The sequence below is a fragment of the Lampetra planeri genome, chromosome 28, assembly GCF_965212315.1.
Source record: "Lampetra planeri chromosome 28, kcLamPlan1.2.h2, whole genome shotgun sequence".
Classification (NCBI taxonomy): Eukaryota; Metazoa; Chordata; class Hyperoartia; order Petromyzontiformes; family Petromyzontidae; genus Lampetra; species Lampetra planeri.
The window spans coordinates 5,606,773-5,625,266 of NC_136134.1; the positions used below are offsets into that span (position 1 = coordinate 5,606,773).

General features: G+C 43.5%; 1 protein-coding gene across 2 annotated transcripts; it reads left to right on the plus strand.

Annotated features, from left to right (window-relative positions):
* Window positions 1–217: 217 nt before the first annotated feature.
* CASP9 (caspase 9) lies at window positions 218–18,405 on the plus strand. 2 transcript variants are annotated; one of them, XM_078607742.1, is made up of 10 exons: window positions 218–370; window positions 3,717–3,886; window positions 4,656–4,890; window positions 7,296–7,339; window positions 8,884–9,054; window positions 10,016–10,105; window positions 12,457–12,604; window positions 13,415–13,660; window positions 14,659–14,768; window positions 15,592–18,405. In XM_078607742.1, the coding sequence occupies exons 2-10, from the start codon at window positions 3,755–3,757 to the stop codon at window positions 15,697–15,699; spliced, it is 1,284 nt and encodes a 427-aa protein (XP_078463868.1). In that variant the 5' UTR covers window positions 218–370; window positions 3,717–3,754; the 3' UTR covers window positions 15,700–18,405. The 2 variants fall into 2 exon arrangements, with proteins under 2 accessions (XP_078463868.1, XP_078463867.1); XM_078607741.1 differs by having other exon boundaries at window positions 219–354.
* Window positions 18,406–18,494: the final 89 nt, after the last annotated feature.

An 18,494-nucleotide genomic window follows, 5' to 3' on the forward strand; every position in this document is an offset into this window, starting at 1 on the left:
AAATAAATATTAAATAAATAATATCAAACAAATCACAATTAAATATTAAACAAATATCAAATAAATATTACTAAATTATACCAAACAAATATTAAATAAATATTAAATAAACATTATCATCAACATTCGGAATCCACCCCTACCCCCCTCACCCCCAGCTGTGCTGGTGGAGGGTGGGGGGAGTGGTGACGTCACGGTTGTTGATTCCCGGCAGTCGCAGCTGAGAACCCGGCCACAGTCAGTCGCGACACCGAGAGGCTGAAGCATCTTCGCAACAACCACTCCTCCTCCTCATCATCCTCCTTCATCATCATCGTCGTCGTCGTCTGTGCTACCGGACACGTTGACCACCAAGTAAGCACATTAGCACGTGTGTGTGTATGTGTGATGTTAAAGTAAAATCATCGATCGTTTCGCTCGCGGCCCGCGTTGTACTTTGACTTCGTAGCTGTTCTCGTTTAGTGCTGAGCGGGCAAAACAACCAAACACCACATCCGTGTTTTTAACGTCGAACCAAGAAGTTGCTACGCCGCTCTGCTACTCGCCTCATACCCGTTGTGTTACACACACACACAGCGATGGTATCGTACTGTGTGGCGGGTGTTGGATTACATCGTAGCGGCTACAGCAGCGTTCGTCGCCTCTTTTGTCATTAAACTCCCACAACTCCGCCACTAAACGTGACATTCTCCTTGAGCGCCGCTCACGACACACAAACAAACACCGCCAACTCCTCGCCTATCGTGCACGACGTTGGATGCCGGTGTTGAAGCTTTGTCAGCAGAGGCCGCGTTCACAACAGCAACAAAGGCAGTCGATTATAGCCACGGCGATAGGAAAAAGCCTGCATCTAGCAATGGATCGATCGTGGAACGTATTGATCAATGGACGTGGGCAAGTTGGAGGCGTTATGGTGAGAAGAGACGGTGGCGGTGGGGTGAGAATGGTCGAAATTCAACATCGAAGAAGTCATTGGAGCGGTGGCGCAGTGGTTAGCGCGTTATGCTGTAAATGCCCCCTGCCACCTGGGTTCCATTCCCGGTCACGGGTAACATCAGTGGCGAGTGATATTTGAACCGATCTCCCCCCACCCACCCACCCTTCCTCCTTCGCCTCCCTAACCAGAACCACCGTGGTGAAGTATGGTCAAACATCTTCCGTGACCGACTTGTGAGTAGGAGGGGCCCGTTATCCAGCAGTGGATTGACAACCACAGGACCAGGACCGTGTGCGCATCAACAACAAATGTGTCGGAGCAGTCGCCCGCGAGTAGCTTGCAACATGTACAGTGTTAATACTGTCAACGCTTTGTTGTTGTTAGGGCTAAAGTGACGCAAACGCCTGAAGGCATACTGGCAAAGCTACAGCACAGACGAGGAAATATCCTCGTATTGAACACAGGCGAATTCATGCAGTGCCCTTTGTTGACCCAGGAAGACGATCTGAACGTCGGTATTTTTCAGAAGGGTCCTGCTAGTTTTTCGGATGTTTTTTTGGCAATTCCAGTACTTTAATCATTGCTTTCGTTAATGTGACCACCCCCTCCTCCCCCACTGCAGCTGCAAGTGGCCGCTACATTGCCACTGTAAGAAAAACAATGTTTATGGGATTCACAAAGCCACCGTTAATCGCGACAATGTATCAAGTTACAGAGCAGGAGCGAATAATCGCATCTCAGACAAATGACATCTATTGGTTATACAATACAAGAGGTTTTGTGTTTTTTTAAAGAGACACACGTGGGGAATTCCCCATGCGTGCTTTTTTTGAATATGCCCAGATGCACCTTCTGTTGTCTGACCTTTGAGCAGCGGGTGACGCAATTGGAACGAATGGGGGCATGTTTGGGGCATGTTTGGGGCACGTCAAGGCATGTACTGTACCTGAAGTTCGAAAACTGGTCACAGCTTGAGAGATATTTCAAATTATTATTGACGGTGGATGGTAAGCGTGACGCCATCCTGCAAAGTGTAAACATTGTCCTGGCCTCATACGATATGGGTAAAAAAAAAATTTTGAATTATAATGTATACATTTATAGCATTATGATTTGTGAATCAGAATACAGTACCGTGCTTCGATTTTACCACTTACCTCCTGATAAGGGATGCAGTTGAAATAATGGGGCAACTTTCTTAGATTCTCCAGCCTCTTGTCAACCCAGCAGTATAAATCGGTGCACCACAATGGATCGGCAGGTCGTGTGTGGTGGGGTAACGTCTTGATGCTTCCACCGTTTCTGGGACGTCTGGCCAGTGTGGAAGAGTAGACCAAAATACCCTCTATAGGGGCCCTCTCTAGAGCTCCCTTTGGTGAAGGCCCTTCTGCCAAACAGTGGGCTGAGCAAATGCAGGGATGCACCTTTACTCGTGTGTTTATTATTCAGATATAAATAGCAGCACGTGCATTTCTGCAACACATTTAGCATGTAGTTCGCAGTGTAAATATTCAACACGTGGTTTATTGCGTACTGTTAGCTCAACATCATCAGCTTCAAACTACTGAACAAAGGACCATGATCTGGATTTCATGCTGTGTTTTACTGGTGGCACTAGGAACTGTTCTGCTGGAATGTGTTAAGCATGCTGTTTCAGGGGTGCTGTTAAAACGACCTTTACTTGAATTAGGCACTTGTCCAGAAGAAATACCGGTTCCTATTCGTGTCTAGCTTAGTCAAATACTAGACAATTTGGCAATCGCTTAACTCCCCAATATAGATCCTCACTCGACTAGTCATAATTTAAAATCTTGACTCAAAGTGTCAGCATGCTTAAACTACGTGGTTCTCCTGTCATTTAGTCTTGTTGACCCACCTTTGATAATTCCACACTTTCTCGAGAGGACAACCACTGCTGTCTTATCGCAAAGCAGTACAGTTCTCACTTAGTTATCTATGAATGCATGATGATAATAATGGGCGGATTTGACTCCTGACTGGGATTTAAATGCGCAACTTTCTCAATATGATTAAATAACGTCCCTCATTTCGCCAGGAAAGCATTGCTGAATCTCAAGACTCAGGAGGGTCATCCTACGTATGGGATTTTGGTTAATTCCATGAATGAGTCTTTAGAACGTGGGGGGGGGGGGTACTGAAAATCCACCATGTGTACGAGAGAGTAACACTCCACATAGATAGTTTCATGAATCCATATCAGCACTGTAATATCCTGGCCACCTCCAAGTACATACGTATAGACTGTTGAACATGAAGAGTTGAATGGTACAAACCAGAGGTCGCAAACGGGTTTTGATTCCTTACCCGTGCCCGGTCGCACCAGGGTCGCAAACGGGTACCCGTACCCGTACCCGGCCGTACCCGTACCCTACCCATACCCAGCCGGGTACGGGTAGGGTACGGGTATCGGGTACCTGATTGCGACCTCTGGGATGAAGCCATGTTGCAGGCGCGGGTGGGTTGATTCTAGGAACTTGAATTGCGAGAAGAAACAAGACGTTGGGAAATGAGTGACAAACAGTTACTCACCAGTGACTCATGGTCTACCTGTACCCGTACTCGGCCGCACCAGGGTCGCAAACGGGTACCCGTACCCGGCTGGGTACGGGTAGCCAGGTATCGGGTAGGGTACGGGTATCGGGTACCCGTTTGCGACCTCTGGTACAAACATGGCTTTGTCTTTTGAAATGTTTTGCCTTATTACATAAGTGCTTGTATGCTTTCTAGTGCTCAGTCCTTGGCCTTTTCCTTCTAACAGGATCGTTCGAAGGACTACAAATCCCTGTGGCAGGCATAATGGATGAGCAGCACAGACTGAAACTTCGGCGCTTGAGAGTGACTTTGGTGAAAGATCTCGACCCCAAGGCGCTGTACGACTACTTGGTGGCAAACGATATCTTCTCCGACGACATGATCGAAGAAATAAATGTAAGGACATCCTTGATGCACAACACGGATTGACATTGACTCACCCCATCGCATATTTTGCAGCCCGTTTCAACCATTGATTATCCAGTTGCAATGCATTTGCTGCTTTGCTGTACATGTTTTAAGCGATTTGGGTTGGTGGTGGTTGTGGCAGTGAGACTGTACATTATATCACTTGATTTACTTGTTTATGTTGAAAAATAGACATGTTGTCTGAAAGGGGCTCTTACCTGGTTTTATATGAAGCTAATTTATCTTATCGATTGTATCCAGTCAGCATGTTGATTTGATATATTGTCACAATTGATAAAATTCCAATAACCATATGTATCCAGTTAGCATGTTGATTTGATATATTGTCACAATTGATCAAATTCCAATAACCATACTCTTGAAGAAACATGCAAACTTGTGAGTATTACCCCTCAGTGGTGCTGTCGCATTTTTGGCCTGTGGGTCTGTGCTCAGTAACCGTAATGAGAACAACAATTAACCTCCCACAGCTGCCGGTTAAAACACTTCTCTTCCTGCATCTTCCGTTTTGCCACTAGATTTTGGAATTTCCATCCCATTGTCTCTTTTCCCCAGTTATTCCAACCCTGCTCAAGTCAAGAGAGGCACTCATTCTTATCTATTACCCTTTCATCAATGGTGTTATTTGTCGCTGGGCGCTTGGCGGTTTGGGACTGTTTGTCGGCCTGTGCTCGGATCGCGTGGTTGAGAGAAAAAAAACAACCCAACCATTTCCACCTGCCGCGTGTGCTATCAGAATTCCGGCACTCGGCGGGAGCGTGCAAGCAAAATGCTGATGGAGCTGGAGAAGAGAGGCAGCCGCGCTCTGCCCATCTTCATTGAGGCCCTGTACGACAGCAATCAGTCGCACCTCGCCGAGATCATACGCGAGGAACTCGCCTCCGACAAAATCGACGCTCGCAGGCGCAGCTTGCCTATCTTGCCCATCGAGCCTCAGAATGTGCCGGGCGGTGCTCCGGATTTCATTTCAGGTACGCACACAAACATGACACGTGGCGGTTGTGTGTACGACGAGGAAATTAAATCCATGATACAGTTTTTTTTTGGGTTAGATCGCGTAAATATGAATGTGTCGTTAAACCCGCCTGCCCATTCACGAGCCGTCACATGGACCACTGGTGTGTCGAGCACAGTCCGATTGGACGGTTCTGAAGCACTCGTCTTAGATTGGCATGGGAATTGATTTGGGGATTGGTGTGGGACAGATGAGGTGGGAAGAAGGGTCGAGAATTTCAGGAAAAAGGGTAAAAGGACTTGTGAGAAAAGCTTGGGACACCTTTATGGAGTAGTTCCCTGAAGACTGCTCCTGACTACATGTCTGCAGATATTCTTTCAATGGGAAGAAGCTATCTCTGGATAATAGGATATTTGCAGATCGATTGGTGCCGTTGATAATGAGTTGCGTGTTATGGGGCCCACACGTAACAGGAGTTTAAACCGTACGTGCTTTTATGTATATATGTTGAACTTCTTTCACATCGTACATAGCCGGCCATGCTAATGTGCTTGTCTAGGAATTGCAATTTGTCAAAGAATGAAAATCTCCATGAATATAAAAGGCAAAGTTGTGATTATGTGTGTCTGTTCAAAATGTTTAGCGTACTTCCCGACATGCAACAAACTTGAAATTTGCCATGTGGGTACTTTCCAGACTGTACACCATGCAAACATTATAAAAATACACTTTTGTTTTAGTTTTTGGGGGGGGGGGAGCTCAATAATGCATATATTTTTTGCACGGCAAGTGTGCTGTGACGTCACATCTGTCACGTGGCCCGCGCACGTGGAAGCGTAACGCATTGTAGTGTAGTGGTTAGTGCGCTCACGGCCACCACCAGTGACGATTATTTTAACCGCTCCTGGGCCTCCCCTAGGTCGACTCAGCCTCAAACGAGTAACTGCTGTGGTGTGTGAACATCGCCACTGGGGAGACAAAGGCGGCCGGGCGTGGTTAATCCAAGCCCCGGGCGAAGCCGGGTAGTAAAGCTAGTTAAATATAATTTTAATTTAATTTACAAAGCATTGAGCATCTCATGATGCTGCAAAATCTTACCGAGTTGTGATGATTTGAGAGGAATGTATTCTGTCGTGAGATATCCAACAGGTGCAATATGGTAAACCCTTAGACTTTGCACAGACAGTTCATAAACCTATTTGCTGTACTGCATCCTGTTAATAAATCATTGCCCTCCAGGCAGGTGGCTCATAAGTTTGTTAAATAGAACTCCTCATGATCGACCAGTCCCATGCTCAGTGTTTTACATCGATTTAATAATATTACCTTTTGTATGTATGTTGAACCTCTTTCGCACGGAATGTAGCCAACTCTGCTAATCGGAGGTGCATAATAATATAATTAAATTCGCTAACGTTTTATTGTTATATCCTGTAGGTAAATTGCATAGAGCTAAATTAATTGATGTTTTCTAAGCCAAGGCATTGACTTGTTATTTTAATCATACCCACTCACAGTTCAACTTGTCAGTTCTTTCCATTTTAATTTATCGAAAAAATAGGCACTTTACGTTTTAAAAAAGCCATAGTAGGTTTATGTAATAAAAAATGTTTACCCAAAATGATCCATGACAAAGCATAATGAGTTTTTTTTCATGACTTTTTTGTGATGAAGAGGAATTGATCTTGTAGACAGGGCCCAATATTGCCAACAACATCTGGCAACCCACCAGCATTTGCTTAACAAGCTTGGCTTCTGATGAGATCCTGAAGTTTTAAACTGCTCCAGTGTCTGCTTGTTTCAATAAATGCTGTTTTTTTAAATAATATTTGTCTGAATAGCCAACACTTTTTATGTGGAAAGATAAAGGTGTATTTATTTACTCTCCTTCAACAATAAAAGTGTATAATATTTAAATTTTATCTTCAGTTTATGACTCATGCAGACAGTAATTCCTAAGAAGCACTGTCATTACCTTCAAAGTCGTGTCCTTGAACAGACAATATGACATCTCTGGAAAACATCCATGAGATCATCTCAATTTTAGATTTGAAGCTTTCGTGACTGCAAGGCATCATATTCTTAGGTTTTTTCGGTAAAGTCACGTAGGTAAAACATCAAAATTAATGAAAATAAAATAAAAACAAAAATCACGACGTTTCGGAGGCAACACAAGTCTCCGTCATCAGGTGGGACCGTCACAGCCGAATTAATTTTGATGTTTTACCTACGTGACTTTACCGAAAAAACCTAAGAATAAGATCATCTCAACTTTAAATTGTGAAGTTGTGAAACGTGCTTTAGTTTTAGACTTTGATAGTTGTTGAAACACCTTTCAACTCAGGTTTATTTATTTATTTTTTCTATCACATGGTGCCATTTCAGTAAAAAAAAACCTGTTTATTGCTTTGTTGTTCACAGATTTAAAGCAAAATGAAGGAGCAGCCGATCGCGATGAACACCGAGTGAGTCATTCTGATGTTTATCAAGCTAAGAAAGGCAGCATTTATTTGCCATTAACAGCTCACGTTGCAGTGTCTCCCTCTGAACAAAGATTAGTGTGTTACACATTAAAAGTACAGCCGCAGATGTCTCCTTTGTTTAGTCCACAGCTAAGCAGAATCAAGGCATGGCCAGAACTTGAATGGGGAGACTTGTGGTGTTATCCAGTTATAATCATATATTTTCTATCATGCTGCCATTTCCTAGGATCTTGTGCTTTTACTTAAATGCTGTATATCCTCTCTTTCTCTGTGTCCTTCATGAAATTAATACTTTTCTGAGGTGCTCTCCAAAGGTCTGCTACCCCTCTTTCTTATCTTTTTGCAGACTGCTCCTAGTTATAAGAAACACCCCATCCAAGTCCACCTCTATCACCTTCGTTGTAATGCGTCACTTTTCATCCTTGTAATTAAGCACTTCTTTGTTTATATATCTGTCCAGTTTATACTTAGCGATTCAATTCGCCTTCAGCTGCAATTATTTCCGTGTTCTCTTTGGGGCCTGTCGACATCTCCAATTTGTATAAATTGCCAGCCTACAAACAAACGTGGTGTTGTATTATTGATGCATTTAAGGATTTGCATTCTAGGGTACTTGAATGCCTCCGCAACTCGAAACACCTTGCATAACATTTCCTCTCAGCCACCCTTTTTGTGGTTTAGCTAAGGAGACGCCAGATGTCCCTTGTGTGGCACAAGGTCTCCGTAGCACCAGTCTGCAAGTGAGCTTTGGTCTGCAATAGGGGGCAATGTTTCTACGTGGCTTTTCCCAGTTAAGTAATTCGGAAATATGCGCCACGATGCCGGCACACATGGCCTATTTTAAAATAACGGCACTGGATATTTAACATCGACTGTGAAGCACACAGCGCACATTTTATTGGTAAATACACCCGCAGTATTAACCAGGGCGGAAGCTGGGCTCGAACCCCTGCAACAAGCGACGCATGCACTACCGCTCAGCCGTGTCACATTGTAAACCTATGAAAAGACGCTGTACAGAGGAAATTGACACATCAAAACTCTGCTCAATTAAATCCTTAATTTGGGTGGCTCAGATGTGGGTGCCTGCTTCTTTGTGGACATAAGCAAGTTAGGCACACATTGAGTAACAGTTCATTAAAGCGCAACAAACTGTGCATTTTCTTGGTTCTTTCGGTAAAGTCACGTAGAAGTGAAATAATAAAATAATAAAAATAAAACATAATAAAATACAATTCTCACGACGTTTCGGCCACAACGCAAGCAGCCGTCCTCAGGTGAAGAACAGGTCTGTCGGAAAGACAGCGTCTGAATGAACACCACCAAGCTTGGCAGCGTATATTTAAGCTGGGTTAGAGGAGGAAGGGCGCCTTGACAAGAATTGTATTTTATTATGTTTTATTTTTATTATTTTATTATTTCCCTTCTACGTGACTTTACAGAAAGAACCAAGAAGATGAATCCCTGCAGTCACGAAAGCTTTAAATCGAAATTTAAACTGTGCATTGCTGACTGACTGTGTGCAGGAATATCCAATGAAGACGTCACCACGTGGGAAATGTCTGATAATCAACAACATGGAGTTCAGGAAGTTACAACCACGCTTAGGCTCGGAGATTGACTGTGCAAAGATCACCGACATGTTCACGAACAATTTCCATTTCGACGTCACCGTGAAAGAGAACCTATCCAAGAAGGTGAGGTGGCTGTCGGCTGAATGAGCGACCATCACACGCGACAAACCAGGTGCAGACGTTCAGCTGAGCCTACGCTGCAGCACAGAAACGCGACACATTCGGCAATTGCACTGCCCTAAAGAGGAGACGCGTACAGTCGGTGACGACGTGGGCAGTGGCCCTTCTTCATGGCAGAGATTGAGTGGACAAGAGTGGAGGACTGCATTGTACACTGGGCCCTAATTGGTGGTGGTGGTACCTGCAGTCGGAATGCAAACAAAAAACACAACTCTGATAACTGTCCTTGAAATTGATTGGTCCACACCTGAGACAGCTTTCCTTAGAGCCTAGTCTCACATGATGTTGGACCAGATGACGCCAAAAGGCGCACAACTCAAAGACAATGCACCATCAGAGTATGAGAGCTCGGGGTAAGCATTTACACCATTGGAACCTCATTTGCCAGATAAAAGGGTAAAAAAACAATCATCATATTTTGCTACTGGCAAATGAGGTTCCAATGGTGGTGGTGGTGTTAATGGTTTTAGCACATTGTACAAGTCGGGCGTACATACACAGCTCAAGTTTAGCATAATAAGATTTTAACTTAACAAGAACTTTGGGGTTGCATGCATTCACATACTTGGAGGTTGTATGTCTCCTAACAGATTGGAAGCTTTCTTCTAGGCAACAGTAATTTTATTCAAACTACTTGTCACCCTGGTTCACTGTTTAGCATGGCCATACAGTTTGTGTGTTATTTAAATGAAACTAATTGTATTTATGATGTCGTGGCCATCCTACTCATTAGTTATTCTCGCCCACCGGTCATCAAGCGACATGTCCTGTCCAAGGCCACTTTTCTTTCACAAACAAACCTAAGTCTTTTAACCAGTCTGTTTGCTAATCAGTGACTTTGCCTATGAAAGCCAGCTCTTGGGTTTTTACACGCATATCTAACCCGCTGCCTCTCCGCTTTCAGGAAATGCAGGGCGCCCTCATATCGCTCGCAGCTGATGACCACACGAAAGCGGACTGCTGCGTCGTTGTTATCATGTCGCACGGACGAGAGGTGCGGCCATCACGCGCGCGAATCGGTTTGTGAGCGGTAGTTGAGGACCTGCAGTTGATGGTGTAAGAACCTTATTCTTAGTTCTTTCGGTAAAGTCACGTAGGTAAAAAAATTTAATTAAAATTAATAAAAATAAAATAAAAATCACGACGATTCGGAGGCAACACAAGTCTCCGTCATCAGGTGGGACCGTCACAGCCAGATTTTTTACCTACGTGACTTTACCGAAAGAACTAAGAATATGAATCCTTGCAGTCACGAAAGCTTCAAATCTAGGTGTAAGAACCTGTTCAACAAGCAGCCTGTTCAACAAACAGCCTGTTCAACAGGCAAAGTCCAGCAACCAGCCTCAAACTAAACAGCGGCCGCGTGCATTGTATGCATTTGTGTCACGTGTGTGTAGTCGCATTGTTAATTGTTCCAGGAACGTACATTTCAAAGAATTCGATGGTTGGCAAAAGATAATTCAATATGTAAAGTGTATATTAAATGTGTGCTTGCACATTACATGCTTGGCTATTGTTATATAATGCGTGGTGGCGGGGAGCGATGGTGCAGTTGTTCACGCACTGCGCTAATGAGCTCAGCAACACGAGCCCGTTTCACAGGCACAGTTGATATTCGTGCCATGTTGTATCTGGAGCAGTCTTCCCCCCTCTCTTTAAGTTTGCTAACTTGCACACTAACCAGTGTGGATAAATATGGTCTAACAACTCCCACAACAAACACTACAATGGAGAGTAGGGCTGAACGATTAATCGATTTCTAATCGAAATCGCAATTTTTTGTGATTTGAAAAGTCCTATAACTTTCTTATTGGAATTGTTTTATTATTTATTATTATAACTTTATTTATTTAACTTAACAATTGTTCTATGTTGGATTGCTCTATTTCAATTAAAACAATTAAATAAATACATTGGAAGCAATTAATATCTTTTAAGTTCTCATCCTTGCATTAGAATATATAGAGCAGTTCATATTTTCATGGTATCATGTGCTAATGCTCCATCACGTTTTAAATCTATTGCACAGTGAATATTGAACTGAAGCTTGACTTAAAAAAATGTAATCTCAAATCAAATCGCAATATTTGTAAGAAAAATCGCAATTAGATATTTTCCCGAAGTCGTTCAGCCCTAATGGAGAGCTCCCTCCCCTGTCCATTACACGAACGGCTGTAGATTGCCAAAGGGACGTAAATTATACATAATTTCGAGCTGAACAGTCCACTCTTGATAACGACATTATTTTCTGCCGAAACAAATGTCAAGAACTTCGATGCTGTTAACTGCAATTGGTAATACTACCCCGTCCCCTTAAATACTGCATAGAGAAATGCATATCGCTTTGTGTGAAGTCAGCATTTCTTGCTTCTTTGGTTAGCCTCTCCCTACTAACTACAGGAATGTGGATTTTCTCGCACTGGCTCACGGCTGAAAATGGCAAATGAGTGAACGCCCCAGACGCATTTTTGCAGCAAAATACTCTGAACTTTAAACACACCTGAGATAAATACACCTTACCGTGGGTAACAATTTTCTGATGAGCCCCTGTGAAATTGAAACAACTGCCAGGTTGCCTCGTTTTAATAACAAACTAAAATTATCGGGAAACATGAATCGGCAAAACATGCTCGTAGACCTGATATTATTTAATCAAGTTAACAGTCTCCTTTGCTTGTTTAATTAAGACTGCTACAGCAATTCACTGATGCAGTACAAAGTCGAATTTTTGTACAATTATGCAATAACATGATAAACATTTAAGGGCTAATTTCATCGTGCACAAATGAGCATATGTTCCATGAGGCTAGGCCCGAATCTGGACAAGTATTTGTCAGCAGCATTTGTGTAAGCAAGAACGCTCTTGTTAGACATTCCGCTGGGTTGCCGCAGGTTAATTGCAAACAGTGCGGGATGCTTTCAGTGCGGTGCAGCAAAATCATACGATCGAAAATTGTGCGCACGGTGAATTTTGTTCACATGCTGCAAAGTCTGGATGTTTAGAATAGAATTATGTAGTCGTGAAAACTGTTTGGTGAAAGGGTTTTATTAATTTTTTTATTTACACTTTGCAAGAAAATATAGAACAATCTAAAGTGCAGCATTACAATATAACGCAATGTGAATCCATATCTATGATCTAAATACATGGACATCTTTCATAAGGATAATTACAATCAGAATGTGTAACTCATACATATGATAATGATGATGAGGATGCTGATGATGATGGTGCTACTGTTGATGATAATAATGGTGATGGTGATGAGGATGCTGCTGGAGCCGTTGCTGATGCTGGTATTGCTGCTGCTGCTGCTGATGATGATTTTGATATTACATCTACAGATAGAGCACCGACGGTTCCCGGGGGCTGTCTTCGGCACAGACGACCTGTTTGTGCGCATGGAGGAGATTGTGTCTTTCTTCTCCGGGACTGACTGCCCCTCACTGCTGGGGAAACCGAAGTTGTTCTTCATCCAAGCTTGCGGAGGAGGTAAGCTGCTTGGATACTATCGTACAGTTTATAAACATTGGCCATGATCAAATTCACTGCTGGATGAAGGCCTCCCAAGCTGTGACGAAAGCCTCTCCACCATCTCACGATCTTGCGATTCGTAATCCACCGAGAACTTGCACATGAGCAGGTGTTACCGCTCCATCGCCACGGTGGATAAGACAGGTGTGCTGTAGGCTGCTGCTGCTACGGGTCTACGTTGTCGGCAGAATAGCAGTGCGGCGAGATCTATTGTCCTGCAGTACACCAACCCATACTGACCAGCGTGGTGAAGTATGGTTGAATAAACCCCATGACCCACAAAAGTGGTGGGGCACATTGAATTTGAAATTAACAAAAATGGCTAGGCATGCAATTTATACGCGGACGTGTTATACTGATAGAAAATAAAAAAAGAGAAACAGTGTAATAAAAATTAGACAAAATAATCTAATTTTGAATTTAATTGTGATCCCCAAAACCCTGACGATTCATTGCATCACATGGGAGGCGGTGGGGGGGTGCAGCTAAAACTATAAATGATAGTTCAACGAAGTGGCTTATGCGGACGTTTATAGCAGCCACACACTCTAAACTCATCTTTCTAAATCTGGAGGGAGTAACTAGAGGACCTGATGAAAAATTAACGCGACCACGGGGAGAACACGCAAACTCCAAATATACATCAGGCATCAGGGTCGGGATCGAACCCACGGCCTCCTGCATACCAGGAGAGGGAGTTAACATCTCGCCACCGTATAGGCGCGTATTAATTAACAACGCTTTCGTTGCTCTCATTCCCCTCTGCAGACGAGAAAGACCGGGGAGCTCGGGGCCCGCAGGAGAGCGACGGCGGCGACAATGGGGATCACGTGAACGGCAACGCGACGTCTGTCGACGCCATGCCGTCGGAGCTGGACGACGAGCCGGACGACGAGCCGGACGCGTCGCCCGTGTACTCTGAGCAGGCGCGCAACCAGAGCCAGGAAGAGGAGGACGCCACCCCACACTTGCCATCCATGAGCGACATGCTTGTGGCGTACTCCTCCCTACCAGGTGCTTGGCACGGACGGCGTGCTGCCTTCTGCCTGCCGCGCGAGTAACCGCCGTGGTTGCGGCCGGCGTCGTTGGCGTCGTCATGAGGCACGATCAGTCCACTACTGGATGATGGCCCGTTCCCAAGCTGTCTCCACGTGCCACATCCTGTGTTGGTGCATATATCTGGGATGAGTTTCGGATTCGGGATTTTCAGATTTCGGATTTTCAAAGGATGAGTTTTGGATCTTTTTTCAGATCCTTCACATTGTTACATTTTAATGTGTCCCCTGTGCTGGCAAAAAAGTGATGCCACTAGATGCCAAATGACAAAACTTTGTCAGTAAATCCAAGGAAGTGACGTTATTTATTTTGGCGTCATACTTTTGGATCATTCTGAACTAATAAAATATTTGCATCTTCTGTAGGCCACATTTTTTTGATGTATTGGATCATTCTGAAAATTTAGAAAACATCCCAATTACTCATGGATTTACCCAGCTGTGGCAATTGGAGAGGGATCCCCGTTTGGCAAACCCATGATAGAGCCAATTGAGAAATCTGTCATGGTCTTGCGATGTAACAATCCACCTGGCATATGCACACCAGCTGATTTCTTTGCTCCATCTCCACGGTATACGTACTCTTGGCATGTTCCTTCCCTTGTAAATGTCTAAGGCTGTGTGTGTCAATCCATTGTTGGATGAGGGCTTTGACACTGCAGGTCATGGGGGTTATATAACCATTGGATGGTGTGGGGAGGCCTTCATCCAGCAGTGGATAAACAATGGCTGATGATGACCATGAATCTTCTGTGGAAGATATTTGAAGTATATTCGTTACTGTAAGGTATTTAAGAAGCAGTGCTTTAAATGTGATAATTATTACCACCTGGGTCAAACTTAACATAATCCTAACCCAAGAGACCTAAATAGTCTCATGTGCAAGAGTGGCCTGGATCGCCAAAAGTATACAAACATCGGAGACCTTAGCTAACCCGTACCGTCAATGTGTTGCAGGGTTTGTGTCGTGGAGGGACCGCAATCAGGGATCCTGGTTCATCCAGGTGATGCTGGAGGTGTTTAAGAAGCACGCAATCAACGAAGACCTTATTTCCATGATCACACTGGTAAGGATACCACAATAAGTAAATTTGCTCAGCATTATTTTAAACGCTCTCTGTCCAGCAGTATAAATGCACATACCGCGGTTAGTCGATCGGCAGGTCGCGTGCGGTGACCAGTGTGGAAGAGTAGGCCAAATTACCCTCCCGTGGGGCTAGTGGAGGCCTTTCAGCCAGCAGTGTCGTGAGTAAGAAATTTCATGGCTGCGCCTTTACCACCTTGAAATTTAAGATGGGTTGCTGTACCGACCGTGGTGGCGCACGCTTGCAATCCATAATTCCCAAACCCACTGGGCTGAGCAATGGATAAGAGATGGCAGTACAGCAAAGTCGGTTGCTGGACCTATTTTTCAAGTGTTGTCGCATCGTATGTGTGATGGGTTTTCTCAGGCTAGTCAAAGGTCTTCCCACATGCAAAATACTCAAGAAGGAAATTGGCCAATCATTAAAATGAAAAACCATTCACAGTACTGGAACAAAAAGACGTTGAGAATTGGTGAGGCAGTAAATCACACGAACTTTGTGTGACGAACGAGGTACACCATTACACACACGGACAAACTGAAATGGCACGAAGACATCCACTAGAAACCGGTGTATGATATCGGTCTACGATATATCTTGTAACAAAACGGACCTCACCGTTAAACGTGCAAATTTGAGCCGACGATGGCATATGCTTGGAATCATTGGGCTAATCTTGGCCAAAGGTTGGCCCAATGTCATAAAGATTTATCGGGGTGCACCTCCCATGACGACGTCTGTCTTTGAGTAACTGTCTTATCGGGCGGAAGCACGTCATCGTGTCTTGTTTTCTTGTTCGTTTCAGGTGAATGAAAAGCTGTCTGATGAGTACCAAGCCAAGGGTGTCTTCAAACAGATTTCCAGTCCACTCAACACCCTCCGCAAACGCCTCTACTTCAACCCAACCTTCTGAGCGTGGTGCAGGAACTTCGCACAGTTTCCATTTACATGTACGTAAAACGATTTCCAAATAAGAGTGACGCAAAATGTTGCGCGTTCGAATTTTACGTAAAATATTTCACAACCAGTTTATTCGTGTTGTGTTCGATTTGTCTGCATTTTTGGATTGTGGAGGGAGACTGTGTGAAAAAATGTTTCTATTCCGTTGACAAAACAGTATTTCGAATACATGCGCAGCAACAGCAGCACAATCTCGGTGAGCTATTTAACTTTTTTTTTATAAAGGTGGGGGACCAACTTGAATGAACTGCACTATGGCACACAGTACCCTAACCAATACAAAACGTGTGCACATACATTTAGTCAATCCACTGCTGGATGGTGGCCTTCCCATGCTATGCGGGTTGTTGGGGTTAATTCAGCATACCTCAGGCGGATGAAGACGAGGGGTGTATGCGGATACAATCCAACACTCATTTATGCTGCGCTGCCGTCTGGCGATTATTCAGCTCCGCAGCAGCCTATAACACCTTGAATGCAAGGTGGTTGCCCATCCAAAGCCTATCCAGCATCAAACCTGTTTAGTTTCTGAGATCTGACGAGATTGGGCACATTTTTGGCGATTTGGTCTTTGGGTGGTACAAACTTCACTGGCTGGGTTTCATAGAACAGTTTGCAATTTTAGCTTTAAGGCTTGGACAGAATACCAGCAAGACACCATAACCATTGCTAAAGCAAAGGGCAAAATATTAGCTTCATCACAGTGACAAAAAACATAAATTAGCAGTGAGTTGCTCTAAAAACTTGCACTCGGGCTTACAATTAGATTTAGGCGGTGGGTTTAAATTAACAGAGTTGTGTCTTCCAATGTGTTGGGTACTGATGAAGTGGGGACATTTGCTTTTAGCCGGGCGGATAGTAAAACAGAATCTGAGAGCTTTGGGTCTCTGGATGAAGTGTTTTGTGTTTAGCATTCCATGAAATGCCTATGCATCTGTTAAACGAATAAATATATTCTTGCCGAAGTAGTTCGATATTTAGCATTGGTTTAAAGATAATTATTTGTTTTAACTTTATTGTATGCTTGTTAGAAAGATAGTCTATTTTTTGTATTTTATTTACTTCCAGCTTGGCAGGAACAATTGCATTTTAGGATGCATTTTTTACATTCGTCAGAAAATATTTGTACAAAATTAACTTAATTTGTTTTTGTAAGTATGCTTTTTTTTAGTTCACAACCAATGCTTACGTAACGGAACTATAAGCTTAAACTATAATTTGATTGTAGCACGGTTTGGTGCTATGGGGCTTAGCATGTTACTGGAGTACTGTTTAAAAGGTCGTTTTGACTGCCTCCATGAATCGTTGGGTTTTTTTTTGGAAACCTTGACTGTTTTTCCTGTTCTACTGGACCCTTGAGTTCTACTTTTTACAGGGGGGGTTCCCTTTGCCTGATCACGCCAGGGATGTCTCAACTCCAATCCTCGCTGGACCGCTTTTTCGTGGTCACGCCTGCCTTCCGCAACCACTTGCAAATCAAGTGTTCACACCTTGTGCGCAAACCATGAAAGGCAAAACTGTTAACGTGGGCTGGGGTGCGGCGAGCGAAATGGAGTTTGAACAAGCTTTCCATTGTTCCCTTTAACCTGCCGCAAAATGATTGCATGGTTATGGGGGCAGAGTCGATGCATGTGTGCATGTTTGGGTATTACCACTCTGTGCCAGGTTCAGTTCGTTGCAGCAATTATTGGCGATGTGAAACTGAGCGGGACACAAATTGTAAAGGTGTCTTTGTAAGATAACTTCAAGAAAGTGAATTCGTGTTGTGTTACTGGTTGTAATTTTGTCCATGCATGAAACACACTTGCATTGCGCCGAGCCATTCTTTTTAACCACTCGGACAAGCACCACCTTACTTAGCGCACTTGGGGGCAGGAGAGCCTTCCCATACCTTCCGATGTACGATTTCTACGTTGGGTGCCCCGATGTGTCTTTCTGTTCTATAGCCTCGTATTTTATTATCCTCTTGTGAACGTTCATGCTGTGATAAGTGCCTGGTGCAACTGAGTAAGGGAGCCATGCTTAATTTGTTTACATTTTTTTTTGTTCCTGATTAATGAGGACGTAAGTTTCGGTGATTACACTGGTCAATACACTTTTTCTGGCATAAGGTATTTCAACGATTTTAAGGTAATTTTGGGGTGCTGATTCCAAATCTGGCATCAGTTTTTGTCTATCACATCAGGTTTTTGAGATATCAAATATTGCATTTTCAATAAAAACTGCAGAAGAAAAATATTAAATGAATGTGGATATCTACATAAAATGATATTATAAACACACTATCCTAAAAATACAGCACCATATTTTAACACTAAAGCAGTCACTGACTCGCAACAACTTGCAATCATAAGTGACGGAGTTAATTTCGGGTAAAATCAATGAAAATGGGGTATGCCGATAGCATAAAATGAGATGTGATAGAGCAAATCTGAGATCAGATTTGGAATCAGCACCCTGAAATTAGTCTAAAACAGCTGCAAAAGTCCAGGCCAGAATTTTTTGTTGTTGTTGTTGACCAGTGTTATATATGCATTGTTCAGCTGCAGCCTTATTGGAATTAAATGCGGACAATCATTCGTGTTCAGTTCGCTGCTCTTGATGTGAAATGTTCGTTACTGCTTTTGTATTGTTGTTTAATAAAAATTTCAAATAATAACGCATGCATTATTTTTGCTTGCCAATACCATTTTTGGCCCCGCAAAAAAAACCCTCCAGTATTGAGACTCGTCTTCAAGGGGATCCTGC

Excerpts from the sequence above, each read along its gene's own strand:
- CASP9 (XM_078607742.1), top strand. The coding sequence starts at position 3,755 with ATGGATGAGCAGCACAGACTGAAACTTCGGCGCTTGAGAGTGACTTTG. Across the intron at positions 4,891-7,295 it reads TGCTCCGGATTTCATTTCAG|ATTTAAAGCAAAATGAAGGA; the intron begins GTACGCACACAA and ends TGTTGTTCACAG. Across the intron at positions 10,106-12,456 it reads TCATGTCGCACGGACGAGAG|ATAGAGCACCGACGGTTCCC; the intron begins GTGCGGCCATCA and ends TTACATCTACAG.